We start from the raw sequence: 24,766 nt of genomic DNA, 5'->3' as shown, positions 1-24,766 counted from the left end.
CCCCGCAATCTCTTAAATTCAGAACCGAGCTCTCCACAGTCTCTATATACTAAGGAGCTAAGACACGGAGGGGAAAATGTCCTGAAGAACAAACCAGGCTCTCAGTGTGAGGACCGGAAGGGTGACCTACTAGGAGTGAATCAGAGGCTGACTAAGCTTTATAAAAGCTGCAACTCAGCCTTGGCTCAACACAGTACCTGATTAGAGGGATTCATTTTCTACTCTCTCTCTTCCTAGCAGAGAAAAGGATAAACTCTCTTCAGTGGATGACAGCCATAGAAAGTCTCTACAATGTTATATGGAAGGTTTGCCATTCAGAAAAAAATGACTAGGCATTTCAAGATACAGCTTATATGACTGAAAATAATATAAAAAGATAAGGAAATTATGTGCATATAATTATATATATGTGTGTATGTATAGGGAATTAAGCAGAAATTCTAAAGTGAAAAAATGCAAATGAAGATCTGAAATGAAGATCTCAATAAATAGATTTTGTTAAATATACCTTAGACAGGGTGGAAGACAGGACTAGTAAAGTGAAAGACAATTGAGGCACATACCCAAACTGAACTACAAAGAGACAAAAAAGGATGGAAAATATGAAAAGAGGGAAAGAGATGTGTGGGACACAATGAAAAGGTCTATTTTTTTTTTTCTTTCAAAGTTCTCAAAGAAGAGGTGAGAAAGAATGAGGCCTCAGAATATTTGAAGAAACACTGGTTAAGAATTTTCCAGTCTGATGAAAAATATTAAAGACCAAAGAAAGAGAAAATCTAGAAAGCAGCCAGAGAGAAAAAAGGGATACGTCATCTTCAAAAGAGAGACAGTAAAACTTGACGGTTGACCTGTTAACAAAACCAGTGGAAGATAATGAAATGGCATCTTAAAGCTGAAAGAATATAACTGCCAATGTAACATTCTATATCCAGTGAAAACATCCTTTACAAATGGAAAATTTTCAAACAAATAAGAACTATGAGAATCTGTTGTCAGCAGACCTGCACTAAAGAAACCTGTCCAGTCAGAATGAAATTGATCCCAGACAGAACACTGTACTTCAGGAAAGAATAAAGAGCAATGAAAAAGGTAAATATATGTGTGAATATAAATGACAATAATAGTCATGTTTTTCAGGGTTAAATTATGTGTAGAAATAAATTCATTCCTACTATAGTGCCAAAGGCAGAACGGGGGTTAGAGGAGTTAGAGTGTTCTAAGGTTCTCTCATTATTAGGCAATGAAAGTGAAAGTTTCTCAGTCATGTCCGAATACTGGAGTGGGTGGCCTTTCCCGTCTCCCCAGGATCTTCCTGACCCAGGGATTGAACCTAGGTCTTCCGCATTGCAGGCGGATTCTTTATCAGCTGAGCTATCAGGGAAGCCCATTATTAGGCAAATGAAGTAATAACTTGTATGAGACTGTATTGAGGCAAAGAATGTGTTGTGATCCCTAGGGTGGTCATAATAATAGCAATGATCAAAGAATGCATGGACAACAAGTTACTAGAGGGAGAAATAGAATAATAAAAATGTTTGACTAATCCAGAAAAAAGCGAGAGGGGAGAAAAAAACAAACAGGTAGGTCAAATAAAAAAACAGAAAGATGGTAGGCATAACCATATACAGGAATCAAATAATTGAGTAAAGACCAAGATCATTAAACTAGATAAAAGCCAAAATCCAAATACATTAGTTTTATAAAAGATCACCTTTTAAATACATGACATAGATTGAAAGTGAAAGAATGGAAAAATTATACCATGGTAACACTAATCAAAGTAAATCTGATTTAGCTACACTGTTAGACAAAAACAGACTTTCAGGCAAGAAGCTTTACCAGAGATAAATAGGGATATTTTGAAAGAAGTCTTCCACTCAGGAAGATATTACAATTTTAAAGCAAAGCAAAAATGGATGGAACTTGATAAATTTACAATCATAGGGGGAGATTTCAACATACCTCTTAGCAGCTAGTTGACTAAACAAAAGTCACTTAGAATATTTGAGTAATAGAATGATCCAACTTGACACACACACACACACATTAGAAAACACATGCTTTTAAAGTATACATAGAGCACTTGCCAAAGTAGATTAGCTTGATTATAAAACAAGCTTCAATAGATTTCAAAGGATTGAAATTATTCAATCAATAACAAAAAGATAGCTAGAAAATCTCTTGTCATATTTGCCCGGAGAAACCACACCAAAACCCTGGTTTTATGTAACTTTCTCCCAACAGTGAGCATTCCTTGGAAAAAAAAAAATACAAGTCTCGTCACTGGTTTGACTTTAAATTTGCACCCCTCATCCTTAAGTGGACCTTCACCACTGCCCTGCAGTCCTATCACATTTCCCTGGTCAATTTAATCTCACATCCAACTTTCACCTCTTTCCTTAGACTTCCAGCCTTGGTGATAATTTTCCTTCTTATTTCAAAGGCAACCAGAAGAGAAGGTCACTCAGCTACCACCAACTGTATCACCTATTTGCACCTGTGCCCGAATACTTCCGGTTTCTTCCTGCTCTGATGAGTGAACGTGCTTTTATCTTAGGCTGGTGTATCTGCTCCTATGTCCTGGATTCCACTGCCTACTTCACTGATGCAGAAGAAAGGGAAGAACTGCAGAAGTTTTCCCCATTAGCATACAAATGCTGGAATGTCATCTAGCCTAAAAGTTTCTTCAGCATCCTCTGCCAGCTACCGCCTCATTTGTCTACTTTTACTCACATTTCAGCAAAACCCCTCAAAATGGTTGTCTGTATTCACCATCCCTACTCCCTCTGATTCTGATGTGAACTCACCCCTCTCAGGCTTGTATTCTGCCATTATCATCCTGTTTGTTCATGCCAAGGTGATCCATGTGGTGCTGAATCCAAGGTTAGTTCTCAGTCTTCACAACATACAAATACTTTCAGCAACCTTTGATACCATTGGCCACTAACTCTCCCTTAAAATACTCTTCTCTTGGCTTCTGGAAAACCACCCTCTCCTCATTTTCTTCTTACCTTTCAGGTTATTCCTTCTTGGTCTCCTCTGTTGGCTCTCTCTCTCATTCCTGATCTTTAAGTGTTGGAGTACTTCAGGGCTCCAACCGTGACCTCTTCTCTATCTATATATCCCTCCATGATCTCCTCCAGGTCACTGGATTTAACAAATTCACATGGTAACGATGCCCACACTCATATCTCCAGCCTAGACCTCTCCTTTGACTCCAGACCTATTTATGCAACCTATTACATAACATCTTTAAAGATATAGATTATATATATAATAGCAGCTTAAACGTAATCTAAAGTGGAATTATGAATTTCCCCCTGGATCTGCTTCACCCCCTGCCTTGTTCAAGCCCTATCAGAGCGCATTACTTTCCTACTGCTGTAGCAACAGTGCCACTAACTTGGTGGCTTAAAACAACACAAATTTATTCCCCATAATTACAGTTCTTGAGGCCAGAAGTCCAAAATTAATTTCACTGGCAGGAGAAATACATCTGCATGGTAGTGCTCCCTCTAGAGGCTCTAGGGGAAAATGTATTTCCTTGTCTTTCCAGCTGCCAGAATCTAAAAATTTGCATTCTTTGGCTTATGGCCTTTCCCTCCAATCTTAAAGCCAGCAGTGTAGCAAACCTGCTTTATCCTTAAACTGTCTCCTTCTTCTTTGTTGTCACATCCTCTCTCTTATGAGGATACTTGTGCTTGCAGGTAGGGCTCACCCAGATAATTAAGGATCAGATCAGATCAGTCACTAATTCCCTTTAAATTCCATTTAAAAATCCTTACTTTGAACAAAATCTTTAGAATTTGTATGCAAACACAAAAGACCCTGAATAGCCAAAGCAATCTTAAGGAAAATGGAGCTGGAGGAATCAGGGTCCCTGACTTTGGACTATACTACAAAGCTATAAAACAGTATGCTACGGGCACAAAAACAGAAGTATAGAGGAATGGAACAGGTTAAAACCCCCCAAAATAAACCCATGCACCTATTGTCACCTAATCTTTGACAAAGGAAGAATATACAATGGAGAGAAGACAGTCTCTTCAATAAGTGGTGCTGGCGAAACCGGACAGTTACATGTAAAGGAATGAAATTAGAACATTCTTTAACACCATACACAAAAATAAACTCAAAATGGATTACAGACCCAAATGTATGATTGGATACTATAAAACTCTTAGTGGCAAACATAGACAGAATACTCTGACATGAACGGCAGCAAGATCTTTTTTGATCCACCTCCTAGAGTAATGAAAATAAAAACAAACAAATGGGACCTAATTAAACTCAAAAGCTTTTGCACAGCAAAGGAAACCATGAAAAAATGAAAAGACAACCCACAGAATGGGAGAAAATATTTACAAATAAAGCAACCAAGAAGGGATTAATCTAAAAAAATATACAAAGAGCTCATGCAGCTCAATATCAAACAAAAGCAACCCCAATGAAAAAACAGGCAGGAGACCTAAATAGACATTTCTTCAAAGAAGACGTACAGATGGCCAAGAAGTACCGGAAAAGATCAACATCAGTAATTACTAGACAAATGCAAATCAAAAGTACAGTGAAGTCTCACACTAGTCAGAATGGCCATCATCAACAAATCTACAAATAATAAATGCTGAAGAGGGTGTGAAGAAAAGGGAACCTTCTTGCACCTTTGGTGGGGATGGAGAGCAGTATGGAGGTTCCTTAAAAAACTAAATACAGAACTACCCTATGACCCAGCAATCCCACCCCTGAGCAAGTATCTGGAGAAAACCATAATTTGAAAAGATACATACACCCAACATTCATTGTAGCATTACTTACAATAGCCAGGACACGGAAACAGCCTAGATGTCCAATATGTATGTATAATGGAATATTAGTCATAAAAAAGAATGAAATAATGCCATTTGCAGCAACATTGATGGACCTGGAGATTATTATACTAAGTCAGTCAGAGAGACAAATATGATACTGCTTATATGTGGAATCTAAAATAATACAAATGAACTTGTTACAAAACAGAAATAGAAATCACAGATGGGGAAAAGAGGGGTGGGCTAAACTGGGAGATTGGGATTTAAGAGTATTAACTATATATACAATAGATAACTAATATGAACCTACTGTATAGCACAGGCAACTCTACTCAATACTCTGTAATGATCTCTATGGGAAAATAATCTTAAAAAAAAAGTGGCTATATCTGTATGTATAACCGATTCACCTTGCTGTACACCTGAAACTAACACAACATTGTAAATCAACTGTAGTCAATAAAAAGTCTTAAAAATCCTTAATCACACCTGTGAAATCCCTTTTGCCATATAAGGTGACATTCTTTGGTTCTGGGGATGAGGGTGTGGATATCTTGGGAGCCATTATGCCACCCACCACACACAGTATATGGCATTACCATTCTATTATTGCTAAAATTATTATTATTATTCCTTTCTCTCAAACCTTACATTCACATGAGCAGAAAATCTTTTGGGCTCTACATTTAAAATATAGCAAGACTTTGATAACTTCTTACTGCCTCTACTGCCGTCATCCTCTCTTGCCTGGATTATTTCCATGACCACATCTCTGTTCTATCTTCCAATCTGAGCAGCAGATTGACTCTTTAAAGATGTCAGATTATGTCACTCCCCTGACTGAAAGACTTGAACGGTTTGCTATCTCACTGGCCTTAGTTTATCTCTGTCTTTGCTGCATCCCACTCTCCTCTGCCATGGTCGTGCTCCAAAGCTCCAATCCCACTTGGTGTTCAGATCTCAGACTCTGTTTACCTCCAGAGGTAGGGCCACTTAAAAACAGTCTTTTGGTTCCTCTGTCTCTTTCAACATGTAAATAGCTCTTAGCATCTGTAGCTCCCTAAAATTCTAAATGATGGTCTCTTTCCCCAACTAGAATATAATTTCTGGGACCTGTTCATTCATGGCTATTTGTCCAAGCACCTAGATCAAAGTTTGGCACATAGTAGGCAATACATGCTTAATGAAAAATGCACTTCTCTAAAATGAATCTTCTCTACATCCTTTCATTAGCCTGACCACTTCTCCTAGGAGCTGGGAAGTGCGCAGAGAACAAAGAAGGATGTGGCAGGCTGTGCCCCAGAGCTGGAAGCGCCCCCCTCCCTCAGAGAGATGTACCTGAAGGACTTTCTGAGCCTGCACGTCGACCACGAGGACTCTGCTGAGTGTGGGCTGGGCCACATAGATGTAGTGGTGCCTGACGTTCACTGCTGATGCCCACTGGCAGGGCTGGGTGGCGTCCCCGTCCTTTTGAGGACATATTTCTTCCTGTAAAGGAGACAGGCTGCCATAAGTCTTCTTAATCCCCTGTTCCCCTGCCATCGCTGGGTTCCGCTCCCTTCACCCTCCCCTCTTCCTTTCTTCCTCTCTCAGAATTCTTCGCCACTGCAGCATCCAAGGGAGCACAGCACGCACAGCTTCTCGCATCACCATGCATGGAGCTTTTACTCCACGTTCCGTTCATCTTTCATCTTCCCCTCCTCCTCCTGAGGCTGTAACTCCCTTTGCCGGCCTTTGGGCCAGCAGCTGAGAGGTCCGTGTGCTTCCACTCTTGAGAGTGGCCTTCTCCCTCTCCTCATCCCCGTCCATCGCACACAACTCTTGTCAGTGACCAGACTCCTGCAGGAGTCACCTACACACACCCTCAGCTTCCTCACCTCTCACATGCTCCTTAGTCTTCTGGCGCTAGTCCTCTGCACAGAGCTGGCGGTGTTCTCACTGAACTTCTGGCCGACTTTTCAGTTATATTCAAGCTTTGCCATCATCTTAATTGAACTTGGGGCATCATTTGACACTGTGTTGACTGTTTCTTGGTTCTGTTCCCTCCACCCTCCCCAGTGTCTGACCCTTCTCTATTGTTCAGTCTACTCTGTTTGCTGATCTCTAGATGCCAGAATGCTCAGGGGTCACTACTGGATGACTTCTCTAAAATCCACTACCTTTGCTAATCATTGTTAATCCACACCTATGACTTTAAATACAGTCTGCTGCTACTGCTGCTAAGTCGCTTCAGTCGTGTCCGACTCTGTGTGACCCCATAGACGGAAGCCCATGAGGCTTCCCCGTCCCTGGGATTCTCCAAGCAAGAACACTGGAGTGGGTTGCCATTTCCTTCTCATGCTGCTGCTGCTGCTAAGTCACTTCAGTCGGGTCTAACTCTGTGCGACCCCATAGACAGAAGCCCACGAGGCTCCCCCGTCCCTGGGATTCTCCAGGCAAGAACACTAGAGTGGGTTGCCATTTCCTTCTTGTGCTAACAACTCCCAAATTTGTATCTTTAGCTCAGCCCTTTTCTCTGAACTCCAGACTTAGCTACTTTCCTAAGTAGCTATTTTATTTACATCTCAAATTTGTAAGTTCAAAATCAACTCTCAGTTTTGCCTCCCAGTCTTGCTCATTTCCCCTGTTTTACTTCCTAGACAAAATCTCTGAAGGCATCTTTGACTCTGCTTTTGCTCTCTACACCCTCAGCCTTCATCCAATGAATAAAAGTCGTTTCAATTTTACCTCCAAGAACATATTGAGAGTTAAACTTCCCGATCGCTTCCACCTCTGTCACCTTACTCAAGCCACATCTGTCCCTTGAGTGACTGCTACAGCATCCACGCTGGGCTCCTTGATTCCACCCTGGCCTCCCCTGACAGATTCTTGACTCACCAACCACAGGGATCCCTGTGAATACAAGTCAGCTCAACGCACTCCACCACAACAACACTCTTTCTTGCTCAGAACAGGGTCCAAGTCTTTCCTGAAGCCAACAAGGCCCTGAACACTCTGGTTCCTGGGACTCCTCTGACCTGTCTCTAGTGTTTTTCTCCCTTTCCCACCCATTCTGTGCACGCACGTGCCCGCATCTTCTGTACTCATGCTGAACTCCTGCACCAGGGCCCGTGCGCTGATCAACTGGTGTCCCCAGACATCTACCTGGTGTATTTCATGTCCTTCAGGTGACACGTCAGCCCATATGTCACCTTCTGGAGATGCCCTCTCTAGCCTCAACAAGCTTAGCACCCAGGCACCCACCCTCTTTTACCTTGCTACACTTCTCATTTCCCACTTGACCTTCTTCATTTGTTTGTCTACCTACACTGAGTCTTGTCTTTGTCACTAGATCATAAGCTCCTTGAGAGCAAGCTCTTTGTTGGGCTCACTGCTTTATTCTTAGCACCTAGTGAAGTGCCTGACACAGCACTGGTGCTTGAAATATATAACATAATGTAATACAAATAAAGAACAAGTGAGAGAAAAGAGGACCTTCTTTTCCCTTGTCTTTTGTGATATACATTCTCACGTGTTTCCTCATGACTCTTGTGCGATGCTGTCTCAACCTTTGTGTCAGCCCCAGGGTTCTGTGCAGATGCCCAACTCCAGTCACTTACACGCACCCTTGGTGATCTTCTCTCCTGTCTTGGCTGTCATCAGCACTCACATGCTGAGGCTCCCAGATCTGTGTCTTTAGCTCAGAACCATTCTCCCCAGTTCTCCCATGGGTTCTCCTACAGTCAGCTCATTCTCAACCATCCACATGTGAGCTGGTCTTTGCCGCCATCCCTGCTCCACCTCTGAGTCCTCAGTGGCATCTAGGCAGCTGAGTCCAAAGCAGGAACACCATTCTGGACGCTTCCTTCTCCCACACAACTCACTGTGAATTAGTCCTGAGGACTACAGAGATTGCCTCCTAAATCTCAGAGTTCTATGTTCTAGCTTAAGCCCAGTTTCTTTCCTAAACAGCTGCAATAGCTTTGAAGCAGGTCTTTCTCCTTTTACATTTCACTCTCTGTCATCATATTTAATCCTTACATGCCTGTGTGCTAAGTTGCTTTAGTCATGTCTGACTCTGAAACCCTATGGACATAGCCAGCCAGGCTCCTCTGTCCATGGGATTCTCCAGGCTAGAGTGGGTCACCGTGCCCTTCTTCAGGGAATCTTCCTGACCCAGGGATTGAACCCACGTCTCTTATGCCCTCTTGCATTGGCAGGTGGGTTCTTTCCCACTAGCGCCACCTGGGAAGCCCTTAATCCTCACAATAACCTTAATTTACCTATGAGAAAAGACAGAGGCTTAGAGGGGTTAAACACTTTTCTTAAGCCACTTGGCCTGCTGAGTGATGGAGGTGGGCTCTGATATCACTTGTGCAGATCCTGCTCTACAGCCTGTGCCCTGACCTACTAACCCTGCAGCATCCTGCTGGGCAAAGTGGACTCTCATCCAGCAGAGAGGCCAGAGATGAGAAGCACCAACTGCCTACTCACCAGAACCTGAGGAAGAGGGTCAGCTCATTGTAACTCTCCTGGGAGGTTCTGGCCATTTTGTAGGTGAGCAAACTGTTATTTGGGACTGTTCCATAGCTCACAGAGGTTTGAGTTGCCTGAAATGCCTACAGGACCTCTCTTACTGTGTATGTTCTACTTTCTTAGGAAAATTGAGCCCTGCTTAGGATTTGAGAGATTTCCCTTGCAAGCTTACAGGTTAGGTTATTGCAAATATATGAGAAGTTAGTGCCAATGTGATGGGTTGCAATTATTCAAACCTAACTGCTAGAAATTAACTAGGACCACTCTTACTAGGGGGCTGGTGGTGGCTCAGTGGTAAAGAATTTGCTGCCTATGCAGGAGCCACGGGTTTGATCCCTGGGTCAGGAAGATCCCCTGGAGAAGGAAAGGGCAACCCATTCCAGCAGTCTTGCTTGGGGAATTCTATGGACAGAGGAGCCTGGTAGGCTACAGTCCATGGGTTGCAAAGAGTTGGACACGACTTAGTGACTAAATAACAACAACAACTCTTTCTAGATGGTTTCATGGCTATCACGTGGAGGGAAAACTTATCAGAGGTTAACACTTTAAAATATGATTAATTCAAATGAAATAGTCTGGAAGAGAGCTGTTCCCAAGCTGCAAATATAAGAAACACAACACTGTAAAATACACCACCGGTCAGCACAGCAATATGACAAACTTGTTTCAGGAACTCGTCTGGGCCAAGCCCACTTGCTCCGTGAGCTCCAAGCCCATCACTGTGGCCCAGTGTATCCACTGTATGTCTTTGAGTAGAGGGCTCATGGGGGCTGTTAGATGACTCTTGGATTAATGCCATACTTCTACCCTCAAGAAGCCAGGGATTAGCTAGGTCAGACCTCTAGTAAGAATCCACCAATGCAAGGCCAAGTGGGAAACCAGTGGAAGGGACAGAACCGAGGGGTGGGAGGCACAGCCCTGAGGATGCCTCCTGGCAGCTGGGTCTAGGGGGCTGGAAGAGTTGTTTTGGACCTGCTGCCTGTGGTCGTCTCTTCTGCCTCTGCCCCCTGCATGTCACACTGCCATTTTCTACCCAGCCTCTGAACTGTCCATAGCAGCTCTGATGCTCAGGCCACTCACATGTTTTATGCTCTCTCCCCTGTTCCCTGGGGACCGCTGAGGGCCTCCAAAGCTCAAAAATCTACTAAATGTTTCCCATTCTCTCCAGCACTGGTTTAACCCAGGTCCCCATCCTCTCCTGGATAATCACAACAGCCTCTTCACCCACTTCTGTGCTTCTAGCGCAGCCCTCCTGATCCTCACCCTCCATGAGGCCCTGCACATGTTCCAAAGCACCGTAATGCTGGCCATCCTTCGCTTGAAGCCCTTCGGTGTTCCCCTTAGGACTTATCAGCCCTGACCCTTACCTACTGTCATCCTCAATCTTAGGCCCTTCTCATATCCATTTGTCCTCCAGGCATATGGAATATTTGTGGTTCCCTGAACATGACCTGATGTTTTATGCTCCTGTGCTCCATGTTCATGACATTTCCTCTCGACATTCATCATCAATTCCTACCTGTTCTTCACAACTGAGCCCAGGCATCACCTGCCCCCGGAGCCTTCTCTGACTTTGCCCCTGGAGAGGCCTTGCTGCCATGTACCTTACACATCTTCTAGCAGCACCTGTTTGGAAGCTGTCCATTCATGCTATGTCTCTGTCATTTGGTTGTGAACTTGTGGAGGCCAGGAACCCATCTGTCCTCCTGGGGCCTCCCTTCAGGCTCCGTGCATGGAAGTGGCCACTGGAGGAAGGCATCTGGAGCCACATCATGTATAGCAAATGGAATTCAAGAAACCCGGTGGCGCACATGGTGAAAGGCTGTTGTGTGATGTTGCTGGGATGCTGTGTGTGATGTGGAGTGTCCCCAGTGCCAGACACTTACGTAGCTCATGAAGATCTTCTCCGTGGGCTTGAGGTGCCTTTGGATCTCACAGTCCACCGGGTGCAGGATGATTATGCCATCGTCGGAGAAGACGTAAAACATGTTTCCCACACTGAGGCCTGCGAGGAGCAAGCACAGCCATGGTTATGCCCTTCCTAGCAGCTGTTCCCCAGGCAGGCTCACAGGCCGCCTTGGGCAGAGATGAAACCGGCAGCCTGGCTGCGTCGGGTGTAGGCACAGAGTGCAAGGTCTGGTCCAGGAGGGGCGAGGCAAGATGAGCAGGCAGTGAGTGGGGAGCAAGTGCCTGAGGGCTGAGAATCAACACGTACACGGAGGGCCCTCCAACCCCTAGGCTGTCTTCCCAGACATGCACTCCTGTCCCCGCTCATCCACAGCTGGCCGTCAACACAAGTTTTCAAATAAAGGACAGCTCTGGCTGTGACATACATTTGACCTTTCCTAAGGGCTTCCCTGGTAGCTCAGCTGGAAAAGAATCCGCCTGCAATGCAGGAGACCCTGGTTCGATTCCTGGGTCAGAAAGATCCCCTGGAGAAGGGAAAGTCTACCCAGTCCAGTATTCTCGGACTTCCCTGGTGGCTCAGCTAGTAAAGAATCCACCTGTAATGCGGGAGACCTGGGTTGGGATCCCTGGGCTGGGAAGATGCCCTGGAGGAGGGCATGGCAACCTACTTCAGTATTCTTGCCTGGAAAACTCCATGGGCCTAGCAGCCTGGCAGGCTGCAGTCCATGGGGCCAGAAAGAGTCAGACAAGACTGAGCAACTGAATGCATACACGTCCTGAAAGGCAAAGTCTCCCTTGGTCCTTGTCAACTAGGCAAATCAGAATGGATCAGATGATGCCAAAAAAACAAAGTTTTTTTTTTTTTTAAACACATTTATGTACAGTGCTGCCACTTGGAACACGGGGGCCTAAGAATGCTGGGGTTGGTATTTCTTTGTCCAAACCTGGCCTCTGTGCCAGTGAACATTTCCTTCAAGACAGTTTGCTCCAACCTCTGCCTTACCAGTTTCCCTGCGGCAGCCCCATGCCAGGTAACAGAGCCCACAGCTGGGTCAGGCCAGCTGCCTGCCCCCTACCTCATCCTAGCCCAGGGCCATGGCTATCTGGGGAGAAATTTCCTTAGATCAGCAAAGAAGGGGCCTTGGGGACCAGCTAGTTCAGCCTCCTTATTTTAAAGACAAAAAACAAAAAACAGGCCCAAGATGAAGAGGGGCTTGGTTGAGGCCACAGGCCCTTGTAACAGACCTGGAACCTGCACCTGGGCTCTGTCCCCTCGCCCTGCTCTCCATACAAGGTCAGCATGGCACAGGGATGGGTAAGGTCTAGAGTTCTCCCTCTTCCTCCCCCACACCCCTTCCTCTCTCCCTTCATTGCTTTCGAAGGTAACACATTGAAAAGATTACTAGGAATTCTAAGAGAATTACCTATGTGAAAAATTCTTTCCTAGCATGCTAATAAAACCAGTGTACTGACTTAATTGACTAATGGAGTAAGTTTTTAGTGAGTGAGAAAATGATAAAACAGGCAAATGGGAATCCTGTTCTGCCTACTTTCAGTGGCTCTGTTGGTCACTTTCACCAGTGCCCATGGCTCCCAGTGTGGGCAGGGGCCCCTGACTCCACAACACAGCCTCACCTGCCTCTAGTTCTGTGCTGAGTTGAGGGCTCCTGCCACTATAAACAGCTAGACTCCAGCCTCTTGGAAGCTGGGAACGCCTGGGCGCACTCTGCATAGGTCCCAGCGGAAATCCTGGGTGCTGGGCAGCCTCTCCCAAGACCCAGACAAAATGGGCCTGTGCCTCCCACACAGTGGCAAGTGTATGGAGCGGGGTAGGGAGCACACATTTGCTGTGACCCCAATCTATCTTGTCCCCAGCAAGACTTTCTCTTTTATACACTGTCATTTGGCAAGCTCCTCTTGCTCAAACTTAGGGGCCAGAGGAGGTCGTCCCTGCAAAACAACCACAAACCCCACAACAGGCTCCCAAGGTTCTTAGAAAATCAGTGGCTGGAAGAACCAACATGAGACTGAAGACTTTGTAGAGCCCACGTGGGGCTTGCAGCTGTGCTGCAGGCTGAGCACTGAGCCTTGCCACAGTGGACAGTGCAACGTGAAGCTCAACAAGGCCTTGCTCCACAAGTAACTGACTTCACAAGAGAGCTGGCCTCACGAGTCAGACCCCAAGGTTCTGTCTGTGGTGAGCTTGACCAAGGGGCACAGGGGAACATTCTCTGCTATTGGGAGTCCATCATGTCACTGCTCCTATTCAGAGATGGGAGAGCCCTGCCAACCTCTCTGCTTTTGCTCCTGTATTCTCCAACTTCGGGTCCTTGAGTATGAGCAGGGAAGGGCGTGGGCAGACAGCTGTCCAGGTGTGATGGAGTCTGTTCACTGCTGGGTTGTCCAATATCAGCCAGCCCTAAGCTCTGAGGCAGCTGTGGCTCTTAATTTGGCCTTTGGGCTGCCAGAGCTGCATTTAACACTTTGCAGGGGCTCCTGCGCTCTCTGCAGTTCTCCACTTTTGAGACTTGTAAACACCCCTTAGGAAGCACTTTTTAACGAAACAGAGCCAAAGCTCTCTGTGTGCGCGGTGGCCTAGAAGCCAGGTTGAGGCAGTGTCAAGGGACCGCTGTCCCTGATTAGCAACTGTTGCTATGACTTTCCTTCTGAGGATTCCTAAAACCTACTGGCAACAATCCCTCATTTTCCAGGCTCTGCCTTTGTTTTGCTCCCAGACTGTGTGAGCATTAGTGCCTGACAGTCAGGAAATTACTCTGAGTGCTTGTATGCATGCGCATGCTAGATGGCAGGTAACAGCCTGTGACGTTCTTAAGAAGAAACATGAGGAAATGTGCTGGTTTTCAAAAACGGAGAATTAGTGCTTAACCCTGGATCTCACGGTGCCTTCTGCTGGTGCTCGTCCTCTCCTCTGTCCACCAAGCTAGAGGACAAGGTACCTCAGGTGATTTGGAGTCTTTGGTGGAGGGGTTCAGAGGGAGAGTTGGGGGTCCATTGCAAACGCATCCAACACAGTGACTCAGGCTCTTTAACCCAGTGCCCACATATGCTTGCTATTTTTGAGCCATATTATTAGACCACTTTTGATATACAAAAATGGCAATTTTGTTTTTTGCTTTCTTTGGCCATGTGGCTTGTGGGATCTTAGTTCCCTGACCAGGGATTGAACCTGGGCCCCCAGCAGTAGACGCTTGGAGTCCTAACCACTGGACTGTCAGGCAATTCCCCCCAAATGGCAGTTTTGTATGGCCTGGCCTAATATCTAAAGATTGTTGGGTAGATACACATAGGTTTAAAAAACCTATTCATTTAGAAAGATACATGCAAATGTATATTTACAGACATGATGGTAGCTTTTTTCTTTAGCATTTTCTCAAAGTAACACTAAACCCCAACACCAACATCAGTTACTAGAAAATATTTTAAGGCTCAGTTCTGACCAGGATCCCTGCCAAGAAGTCTGCTTCAGTGGAGGTTTGAAAATAGCTTTAAATGGAAACTTTTGTTCTAAAAAGTCGAATAGTCTAACGTCCATTAAAGACATCTGTGCTTGTGCATGCTCAGTCACGTCTGACTCTGTGACACCATGGACTGTAGCCCATAAGCTCCTCTGTCCATGGATTTCTCCAGGCGAGAATACTGGAGTGGGTTGCCATTTTCTACTCCAGGGGATCTTCCCAACCCAGGACTTGAATCCACGTCTCTTATGTCTCCTGCACTGGCAGGTGAATTCTTTACCACTGTGCCACCTGGGAAGCCTATTAAAGACACTAGTAGGTTTAAACCAAGTTTAAACTCAAGTGTGCCACTCGAGTTTGATGTGGACTTCCCCTCTGATCTGGCCTGTGGACCCCACTTGTAGGGATTGCTTGATGTTTAAAAGAACTATTGGTGGTGCATGGAAAGATGGCATGTTATGGAGCCATGAACACATGTGATTACAGGCACAATACAGAACAAATAAGCTTGGTACCTTCTTCTCGCCATAGAATGTTCGCAACTGCAGCATCAGAGAAATGAAGAAAGCAGGTACATGATTGGGGGAAGAAAACAAAAGAAAAAGCAACGTCAGAACATTGTAGTGATTCAGTTCAAGAACACACTAGTATCTAGTTCATCATGTATGGACTCTGTACCACTCATCACCCCCCACAACACTGAGGGGGGATGCTGGGCAGAGACAAATGCTTCCAGGGCTCAGGACCCTTTTGGTTTCCAATGAATCAGGTCCCAGGATCACAGAAGCTAATGGGATTCTCTCTTCTGTGGATGATAAACAGCAAGCAACATCCCCCAGACCTCCTGGACTACTTCCAGGAGCATGCTGGTTTTCTGCTAGGATTTTCCTTAGGAAGATCATCTGCAATATTTTTTTTGATTTTCTCCCTTGATGATAAAGACTCAGCTAAGGGTCTTTGATCACGGGAAAGAGACCATATCTAACACCCATGTCCATGAAATTACTCCTGTAGAGCCTACTGGGGAGCAGTGGCTATGAGGAAGAGCCTGCTTAGCACCCCAAGTAGGCAACAATCCCTGGCGTAAAAGCATGCGTGGGTGAGTGTGCAGGCCAGTTCCTGGGCTATGGGAGGGCAGCAGCTGCTGGTGGGTAATTAGTAGGGGCAATTTTGTGGATGAAGGACAGAGCAAGCAGGAGGCAGAACTGGGGATAGGCTATGAGGCCTTCCTTGTGGCCTTGGGCTCTGTCTGCTGTCCAGAGACTTTCCCTGCCTGTGTTTGCAGAGTTGTCTAGGTTTACAGGCAAAGTTTTCTCACCTCTGACCATCCTCTGTCCCAGGATACATGGAAGGACATAACGTTTACCAGGGGTTCATGCTTGGTGGCTATGGCCCCTGCAACCCAGTGTCTCCCAACCAGCTCAGTAAGGAGCTCAAAGGCAAAAGTGGACTCACGGGTCTTTCTAGCTGAGTCTTCAATGAAGAGGGAGGAAATATCTTCATCCACACCCACTTCATTTTTGGCAATGCAGGTATATGCCCCCGTGTCTTCATACCGAACACTGCCGATGTGGAGCTCGCTCCCATTGGCTGCAGAAAGAACAGAGCGCAGGGTGGCCTGCTCAGCTGGGACCTCCCCCTGCCTTTCTCTCTCCTATTGAGAGTATTGAGGTTAAAAGTACAGCCCCTCAGCAGGGCTAAGGGCCGTCAGTACCCTGATATATACCCAGGAAGGGCTGGAACAGCGGAGCTGAACTGCAGGTGACCTGGGACCTAGCTGACAGCATCTCCTCATTGTGCTCAGAGAGATCTGTGTGAGACCACAGAGCAGGAAAAGCGGGAGAGACATTTGTTGCTCCCCGTGTCTGACTTAGAAACAAATCACTCCTCTTATTCCCATTCCTAGAGAGAGTGTCAGCTTGAACTTGATGGCATTAATGGCACAAAGACATCAAGGGGGGCTCTTACCTAAAAGGGAGAGCTGTTTTGACATCTGGGTTGAGACATCCATGCCATTTTTTAGCCAAGTGATTCTGGGCATAGGAATGCCCTCTGCGTGACATCTCAGGCTTGCTGCCACCCCCGGCTCCTGTGCCTGGGTCTCTGGATAGACGCGGATAACGGGTGGCACTGTGGGCGAGAGTTAGTGCTGGTGAGAACAGGTCTTCACCTGCCTCGGGCCTGTGGTCCCACACTGAGACTCTGCCCAGAGGGCTGAACCGGGAGGCAACTCTGGAGTTCTCTTTGTAACTAGTTTGCAAACACTCTGCAGCAACTCAGGCTCTAAAAGAAAGGGCTATAAAATGGATTGTAGGCAATAAACATGTCAGGCTTTGTACTCTGTAATTCATGGCGCTCATCATTATTCTAAATAAGATCAGAAAGGCATCCAAATATTTAAGGCTGTTCAGCTGCTACACATAAAGAGCAACAACCGCCAAAATTTATTTCTGAATGAATAAAATTCAGATATATTATTTCTGTTATCGGAAAGCTATTGGACAGGTACTTAATTTCTTGCAGGAAGTGCTTCACAAAGCACTTATGGGCACTGACTGGCAGGGCTACTAATTACATCACTGCTCTAGGGAAGCCCATTGATTTTCCAGTGGGTCATTTTATTTCTCCACTTCTCATCCCCTGGAACATGGGTACAAGGCATATCCCCCCTTGTTTGTTCTTGACTCAGCTGTGGGCCCTGGCAGTCAAGTTTGGGACTGGGGATATGACCAGGCCTACTCATCAGATGAGCAGGGCTGGGCAGGATGTCAGCACTCTCCCCCCCTGGCCTTTCCGACATGGGCTGTCTATAGGGCAGGAAGAAGTAAGGGTTGTCTGAGGGTCTTCCCTCCTACCCTGAGCTCTAGGCCCAGGAAATAAAATAATTACCATTTTCAGTGGAATTGTTGGATCTTACTTATTCATATATTTTACTCTATATACTTCCAAAAAGACTTTGTGAGGACTCATGTAATGGCATGGATATGAAACTAAGCAACAATAAAAACCACATCATATGTCTTTTGGAAAGATGGGAGGATTCCTCCTAAAGTGAGCAACAACATTTTTCCAGAGTTCTTTGGACACTCCTAAAGGCAAGCCACTCCAGTATTCTTGCCTGGAGAATTCCATGGACAAAGCAGCCTGGTAGGCTACAGCCCATGGGGTCACCAAGAGTCGGACAAGACTGAAGTGATTGAGCACATTGTCTGATAAAAGAAAGTGATCCAGTATGTTAGGAGAGAGATTTCCTCTAGGACTAGAGGTAGAACAAATTGACGTGCATATAGAAGGAAGTGATAAAGCTGATCCTAGAACCTGAAAATTTCTAGTGATCTGTGCTTGGATGGGCTGAGGACAAAAGAAACATTCTATCCCCTCATTGTGAGAAATGGATGCTGTAGCTCTTCAGGAAGCTGGTAATAATCTGATCAACTTAGTTTGAGTTTCAAGTCTTTCCTCTGGTTGACTGTTGGGGCAAAGTAAGAGGCCGAGGATAAAGCCAAATGGATAGCTAGCAAAGGACACAAACCCACCTTCAGAGTGACCAGAGCTGTCTGCATAATATCAGCTGGGAGGTGCTAACCACAGAGACCAAACAACAATAAAGTCTGAGTCATTTTCGTGGTTTCTCTTTGTCTGCAGTTCTAAGGGAAGAGTCCCAGGAGGTGGGAGAAGGTCCTTGTCACAGGTCAGGCCACTGGGGATGGAGGACGTAAATGGGGCTCTAGCTAAGGTGTACCTGGAGGGCTGCTGAGAACACAGGGCCAAAGAACTAAATAGACATTTCTCCAAAGAAGACATACAGATGGCTAACAAACACATGAAAAGATGCTCAACATCACTCATTATCAGGGAAATGCAAATCAAAACCACTATGAGGTACCATTTCACGCCAGTCAGAATGGCTGCGATCCAAAAGTCTACAAGCAATAAATGCTGGAGAGGGTGTGGAGAAAAGGGAACTCTCTTACACTGTTGCTGGGAATGCAAACTAGTACAGCCACTATGGAGAACAGTGTGGAGATTCCTTAAAAAACTGGAAATAGAACTGCCTTATGATCCAGCAATCCCACTGCTGGGCATACACACTGAGGAAACCAGAAGGGAAAGAGACACGTGTACCCCAATGTTCATCGCAGCACTGTTTATAATAGCCAGGACATGGTAGCAACCTAGATGTCCATGAGCAGATGAATGGATAAGAAAGCTATGGTACATATACACAATGGAGTATTACTCAGCCATTAAAAAGAATACATTTGAATCAGTTCTAATGAGATGGATGAAACTGGAACCCATTATACAGAGTGAAGTAAGCCAGAAAGAAAAACATCAATATAGTATACTAACGCATATATATGGAATTTAGAAAGATGGTAACAATAACCCTGTGTACAAGACAGCAAAAGAGACACTGATATATAGATCAGTCTTATGGACTCTGTGGGAGAGGGAGAGGGTGGGGAGATTTGGGAGAATGGCATTGAAACATGTATAATATGTACGAAACGAGTCACCAGTCCAGGTTCAATGCACGATACTGGATGCTTGGGGCTGGTGCACTGGGACGACCCTGAGGGAGGGTACGGGGAGGGAGGAGGGAGGAGGGTTCAGGATGGGGAACACAGGTATACCTGTGGCGGATTCATTTCGATATTTGGCAAAACTAATACAATATTGTAAAGTTTAAAAAAAAAAAAAAGAACACAGAAATGGATCTCCCTTCTCTGACTCCCCTTGGTTCAAAGAGCAAAGAAACAGTAATTTATCTAGGAAACCTTCTTATAACCTGAATTTTGTAAAGGGAGGAATGGGGTTCAAGTGGAAAAGTTAGTAGGGTTTTGCTCAAGAGGCTCAGAGATAGGGTTGGGGGCTCTAGGAGCACCAGACTGGTGGGGAGTTGGATAAGGAGGTAGAGTACCCTGGATTCTAGAATGTGGGAGGCCAGGACCTGGAGTGAATAACCTTGGTTCCTGCTAGATCACTATTTATTTATATAAGCCTGCCAAGCAACCACAAGGAAGAATCAACATAAATAGAATTAGAAAGGAATGAATAAACTTGCCAAAAAAGAGAGGAACTGATAAATCTGAAGCCTGGCTTTTCATGAAAATCAATAAAATAGCCAAACTTCTGGCAAGGCTGGTTACTAAATAAATAAATAAAGAAAGAACACAGAGTAGGTTTAAAAGTATGGAAATACTATGTTCAATTATAGGTAATAAACATCAAAATCTCAATGAGATGAATCACTTAAAAGGAAACTTTAAAGTATTGACATGGAATCAAGAAGAAAATATTTATTAAAAACACTTTTTTCCAGTTATTCAATGAATAGATTGTAGAGATCTGTTATACAATAAGGGCCTATAATCAGCATGTTATATTGTGCAGTTAAACATCCATTAAGAGGGTATATCTCATGTTATGTGTTCTCACCACAAAACAAACAAACAAGAAACACAAAGGGACTCTAGGAAACTTGTGGAGGTGATGGGTATGTCTGTTACCTTGATTGTGGTGGTAGTATCATATGCGTGTACATGTCCAAAGTCATGAATTTGTATATATTAAACATCTATATATAAATTGTACCTCTATAAAGCTGTTTTTAAAAAAGCACTACTGATTAGTTTCATAGGGAAGCACCCTGACTAATTTCATAAGGAAGTTCCTTTTAGGAATGGCTAATTCCTAGAGCATACCACAGAGAAGATGTACCAAATTTTATCCTGGAGCTGGTATAACCTGGACACGAAAACCTGCCAAAGAGAGTACAATATAGATCACTACAGACCTAACTCACTCAGCACTAGATTTACCCAAATTCCAAGTAAAATATTAGCAAATCAGGATTCCAGACAAGATGGTGGAATAGAAGGACTTGCACACACCTCCTCTCACAAAAACACCAAAATCACAACTAATTGCTGAACTACCGTTGGGGAAAAAAAAAAAAAGACTGGGACCTACCAAAAAAGATATTTTACATCCAAAGACAAAGAAGAAGCCATAAGGAGCTGCTAGAAGGGGAGCTTTTGTGATATCATCAAATCCCATACCTGCCAGGTGGGTGACCCACAAACTAGAAAATAATTGTATCACAGAGGCTGTGCTGCATGAGTGAGAGCTCTGAGCCCCAGTCAGGCTTCCCAGCCTGAGGGTCTAGCTCTGGGAGGAGGATCCCCCGGAGCACTGGGCTTTGAAGGCTAGTGGGGATTGAGTGTAGGACTGGGAAAAACAGTGTAGGACTGGGAAAAACTCCACGGGACTGGGAAAAACAGAGACTGTACTCTTGGAGGGTGCACACAAGATTTCACATGCACTAGGACCCAGCACAAAGCAGTGACTCCATAGGAGCTGGGCTAGACATACCTCCATGTATTGGAGGGTCTCATGGGGAGGCAGGGGTGCTGTGGCTCTCTGTGGGGGCAAGGATACTGATGGCGGAGGGTCCAGACAATACTGATCAGTGTGAGCTCTCCTGGAGGTCACCATTTTGGCAATGAGACCTGGCCAACCCAACAGCCTGCAGGCTCCATTGCTGGGACACCTCAAGCCGAACAACCAGCAGAGTGGGAACACAGCACCACCCATCATCAGACAGGCTGCCTAAAGTTGCACTGAGCTTACAGTCACCTCTAAACACATGCCTTGACATGACCCTGCCCACTAGAGACGAGACACAGCACCATCCACTACTAGGCAGCATCAGCCCCCTCACCAGGAAGCCTGCGCAGCCCCCGGGCCAACCTGACCCACCAGAGGGCAGGCATCAGAAGCAAAAGATCCTGCAACCTGTGGAAAGGAGACTACAGACACAAAAAGGTAAAATGAGACAGCAGAGAAATTTGTTCCAGACAAAAGAACAAGATAAAAACCATGAAGAACAATTAAGTGAAATGCAGATAGGCAATCTACCTGGAAAAGAATTCAGAGTGATGATAGTAAAGATGATCCAAGATCTCAGAAACAGAATGGAGGCACAGACTAAGATGACACAAGAAATGTTTAACAAAGACCTAGAGGAAGTAAAGAACAAACACAAAGAGATGAAAAATACAATAACTGGAAAGAAAAATACACTAGAAGAGATCAATAGCAGAGTAAATGAGGCAGAAAAATGGATAAGTGAGCTGAAAGACAAAATGGTGGAAATCACTGTCATGGAAAAGAGTAAAGAAAAAAGAGAGAAAAGAAATGAGGACAGTCTAAAAGAGACCTCTGGGGCAACATTAAATGCCCTAAGAAAGACACTTGGCACAGCTGATGCCAGAGAGAAAAAATGAAATGCACCAACATTCACATTACAGGGTACCAGAAGGAGAAGAGAGAGACAGTGAACCTGAGAAAGTATTTGAAGAGATAATAGCTGAAAACATCCCTAAAGATTTGCCATCAGATCCAGCAGTCCCACTCCTGGGCGTATATCTGGAGAAAACCATGATTCAAAGGGATACATTCACCCCAAAGTTCATTGCAGTGCTGTTTACAATAGCCAAGACATGGAAGCAACTTAAATGTCTATTGACAGATGAAGAATATGTGGTATAATTTATAAGCCATTATAAAGAATGAAATAATGTCATTTGCTGCAACATGGATGGACACAGAGATTATCTTACTTGGTGAAGTAAGTCAGAAAGAGAAAGGTAAATATCATATGATACCACTGATATTCGGAATCTATAAAAATGATACAAATGAACTTATTTGCAAAATAGAAACAGACTCACAGACTTAGAAAATAAACATATGGTTAACAAAATGGAAAGGTTGTGGGGACGAATAAGTTGAGAGTTTGAGATAGACCTATATACCCTATTATATTTAAAATAGGACCTACTAAAAAATGACCTACTATATAACACATGGAATTCTGCTCAATATTCTGTAATAACCTAAATGGGAAAATTTTTTGAAAAAGAATAGATACACATATAACTGAATCACTTTGCTGTAAACCTGAAACTAACAAACCTAACACTATTAACTAACTATATTCCCATACAAGGTAAAAATAAAAGATATTGATGGACCTAGAGATAGGAGAAGTAGTCAAAGAGAAATGTCATATGATATCACTTATATGCGGGAAAAATGATACAAATGAACTTATTGGCACCCACAGACTTCAAAAGCAGACTTATGCTTGCCAGGGGGGGGAATGTGAAGGAGAGGAATAAATTAGGAGTTTTGGATTGACACACACATATGGCAATCCACTCCAGTATTCTTGCCTAGAAAATTCCATGGACAGAGGAGCCTGGTGGGCTATAGTTCATGGTGTCGCAAAGAGTCAGTCACAACTGAGCGACTGAGCACATAAATAAAATGGGCTTCCCAGTGGCTCTGACCATAAAGAATCTGTTTGTAATGCAGGAGACCTGGGTTTGATCCCTGGGTCGGCAAGCTCCCCTGGAGAAGGGAATGGCAACCCACTCCAGTATTCTTGCCTGGAGAATCCCATGGACAGAAGAGCCTGGTGGGCTACAGTCCGTGGATTTGCAAAGAGCTGGACACAACTAAGTGACTAACACTTTCACTTTTCCAGGTGGCATTAGTTATAAGGAACCTGCCTGCCAATGCTGGGGATAAAAGAAGCAAGGGTTCAATTCCTGGGTGGGAAAAATCCCCCGGAGGAGGGCGTGGCGACCCACTCCAGTATTCTTGCCTGGAGAATCCCTTGGACAGAGGAGGCTGGCTGGCTATGGTCCGTAGGGTTGCAAAGAGTTGGACACCATTTTAGTGACTTAGCATGCATACCATACCATGTATAAAACAGATAATCAACAGGGACTTACTGTATAGGACATGGAACTTTACTGAATATTCTGTAATAACCTATAGGGGGAAAGAATCTGAAAAAGAATGAGTATATGTCTAAGTAAATCACTTAGCTGGACACCTGAAACTAATACAGCACTGTAAATCAATTATACTCCAAAACCAAAATAAAAATTCAATTAAAAACACAAAAAACCAAATACACACATAAAAATATTAGCAAATCAAATCTAGCATGGAATTAAAAGAACATGCTGGGACCAAATATAATGTGCTTCAATGACTATTAGGAACTCTGTAATTAATCATATCCAAGTCAAAGGCAGTCAAAAAAGAAACACCATTTGATAATCTTGCTAGACACTAAAAGGCATTTAAAAAAAAACTCAAAATCCATTTCTTGCGGGGAAAAAAACCTCAATAAAATATGAACAGAATAACATTTTCTTCCAACAATGAAGAATATCTCTATAAAATGAAAGAATGGCACCATTCTTTTCAGAATGGTAAAATATGAAGTGGGGAAAAAACAAAAGAGGAAAGGAGGTAATACCAGACTGCCAACATTTGGTGGGTGTTATTGTCAACAGAAGGCAAGAAATGGGAAGGAACAAATATTAAAGAGATGGAGAAAAATGATTCTTTGTTTGGATATGGTCCAGATAATGAACCAAAAATGAAAGGTTTTATTTATTTTTTTTCTTTTAAAAAATAATTTTATTATTATTTTTTTTACTTTACAATATTGTATTGGTTTTGCCATACATCAACATGCATCCGCCACAGATGTACACGTGTTCCCCATCCTGAACCCCCCTCCCACCTCCCTCCCCATACCATCCCTCTGGGTTAAAAGTGAGTATTGTAAAGGGGCCAGCACCCAAACAGAGAAACTTATGTACTAGCAGTGATGAGACAGAAAACACAGCAGACTGAAAAGAAGGAAATTATAACATCTCCTTGAAGACATTGAAAAAAGACTTGAAAAACTAGAGAGACATGGTCTTGGGTAGGAAGGCTTACTGTTGTTAGGACACAAATTATGCCAAACGTTTAATCTAATTCCAGTTAAAATCGATTGGTGGGGTCTTGACAAAACAATTCTCAAATTTAGCTAGAAGAAAGAATGTGCAAGAATAGTGGAAGAAATTTTGAAAAACATGTCATGGTGTGGCATTTTTTTCATACCAGGTATCACGAAGTATTTCAAGAATTACAATAGCTAATGGGGGGGGGGAGAGGAAGAGGGAAAGGGAGAGATGGCAGGGG

At 44.2% G+C, this 24,766-nt stretch overlaps 1 protein-coding gene across 1 annotated transcript in view; it reads right to left on the bottom strand.

Moving 5' to 3' along the window:
* The window catches only part of FSTL4 (follistatin-like 4), a 435,284-nt gene that overhangs the window by 13,473 nt on the left and 397,045 nt on the right, over nucleotides 1–24,766 (bottom strand). The window contains exons 9-13 of the mRNA XM_010844523.1: nucleotides 16,676–16,837; nucleotides 16,163–16,297; nucleotides 15,223–15,249; nucleotides 11,210–11,328; nucleotides 6,147–6,296 (exon numbers count right to left, since the gene is read on the bottom strand). Of these exons, the coding sequence (XP_010842825.1) occupies nucleotides 6,147–6,296; nucleotides 11,210–11,328; nucleotides 15,223–15,249; nucleotides 16,163–16,297; nucleotides 16,676–16,837 (593 nt within the window). The remainder of the gene's footprint in view (nucleotides 1–6,146; nucleotides 6,297–11,209; nucleotides 11,329–15,222; nucleotides 15,250–16,162; nucleotides 16,298–16,675; nucleotides 16,838–24,766) is intronic.

The sequence above is a fragment of the Bison bison genome, unplaced genomic scaffold (genome assembly GCF_000754665.1).
Source record: "Bison bison bison isolate TAMUID 2011002044 unplaced genomic scaffold, Bison_UMD1.0 scf7180017864203, whole genome shotgun sequence".
Lineage (NCBI taxonomy): Eukaryota > Metazoa > Chordata > Mammalia > Artiodactyla > Bovidae > Bison > Bison bison.
The sequence above is the reverse complement of the archived record's forward strand: the minus strand, read 5'-3'. Positions and strand labels throughout refer to the sequence as shown.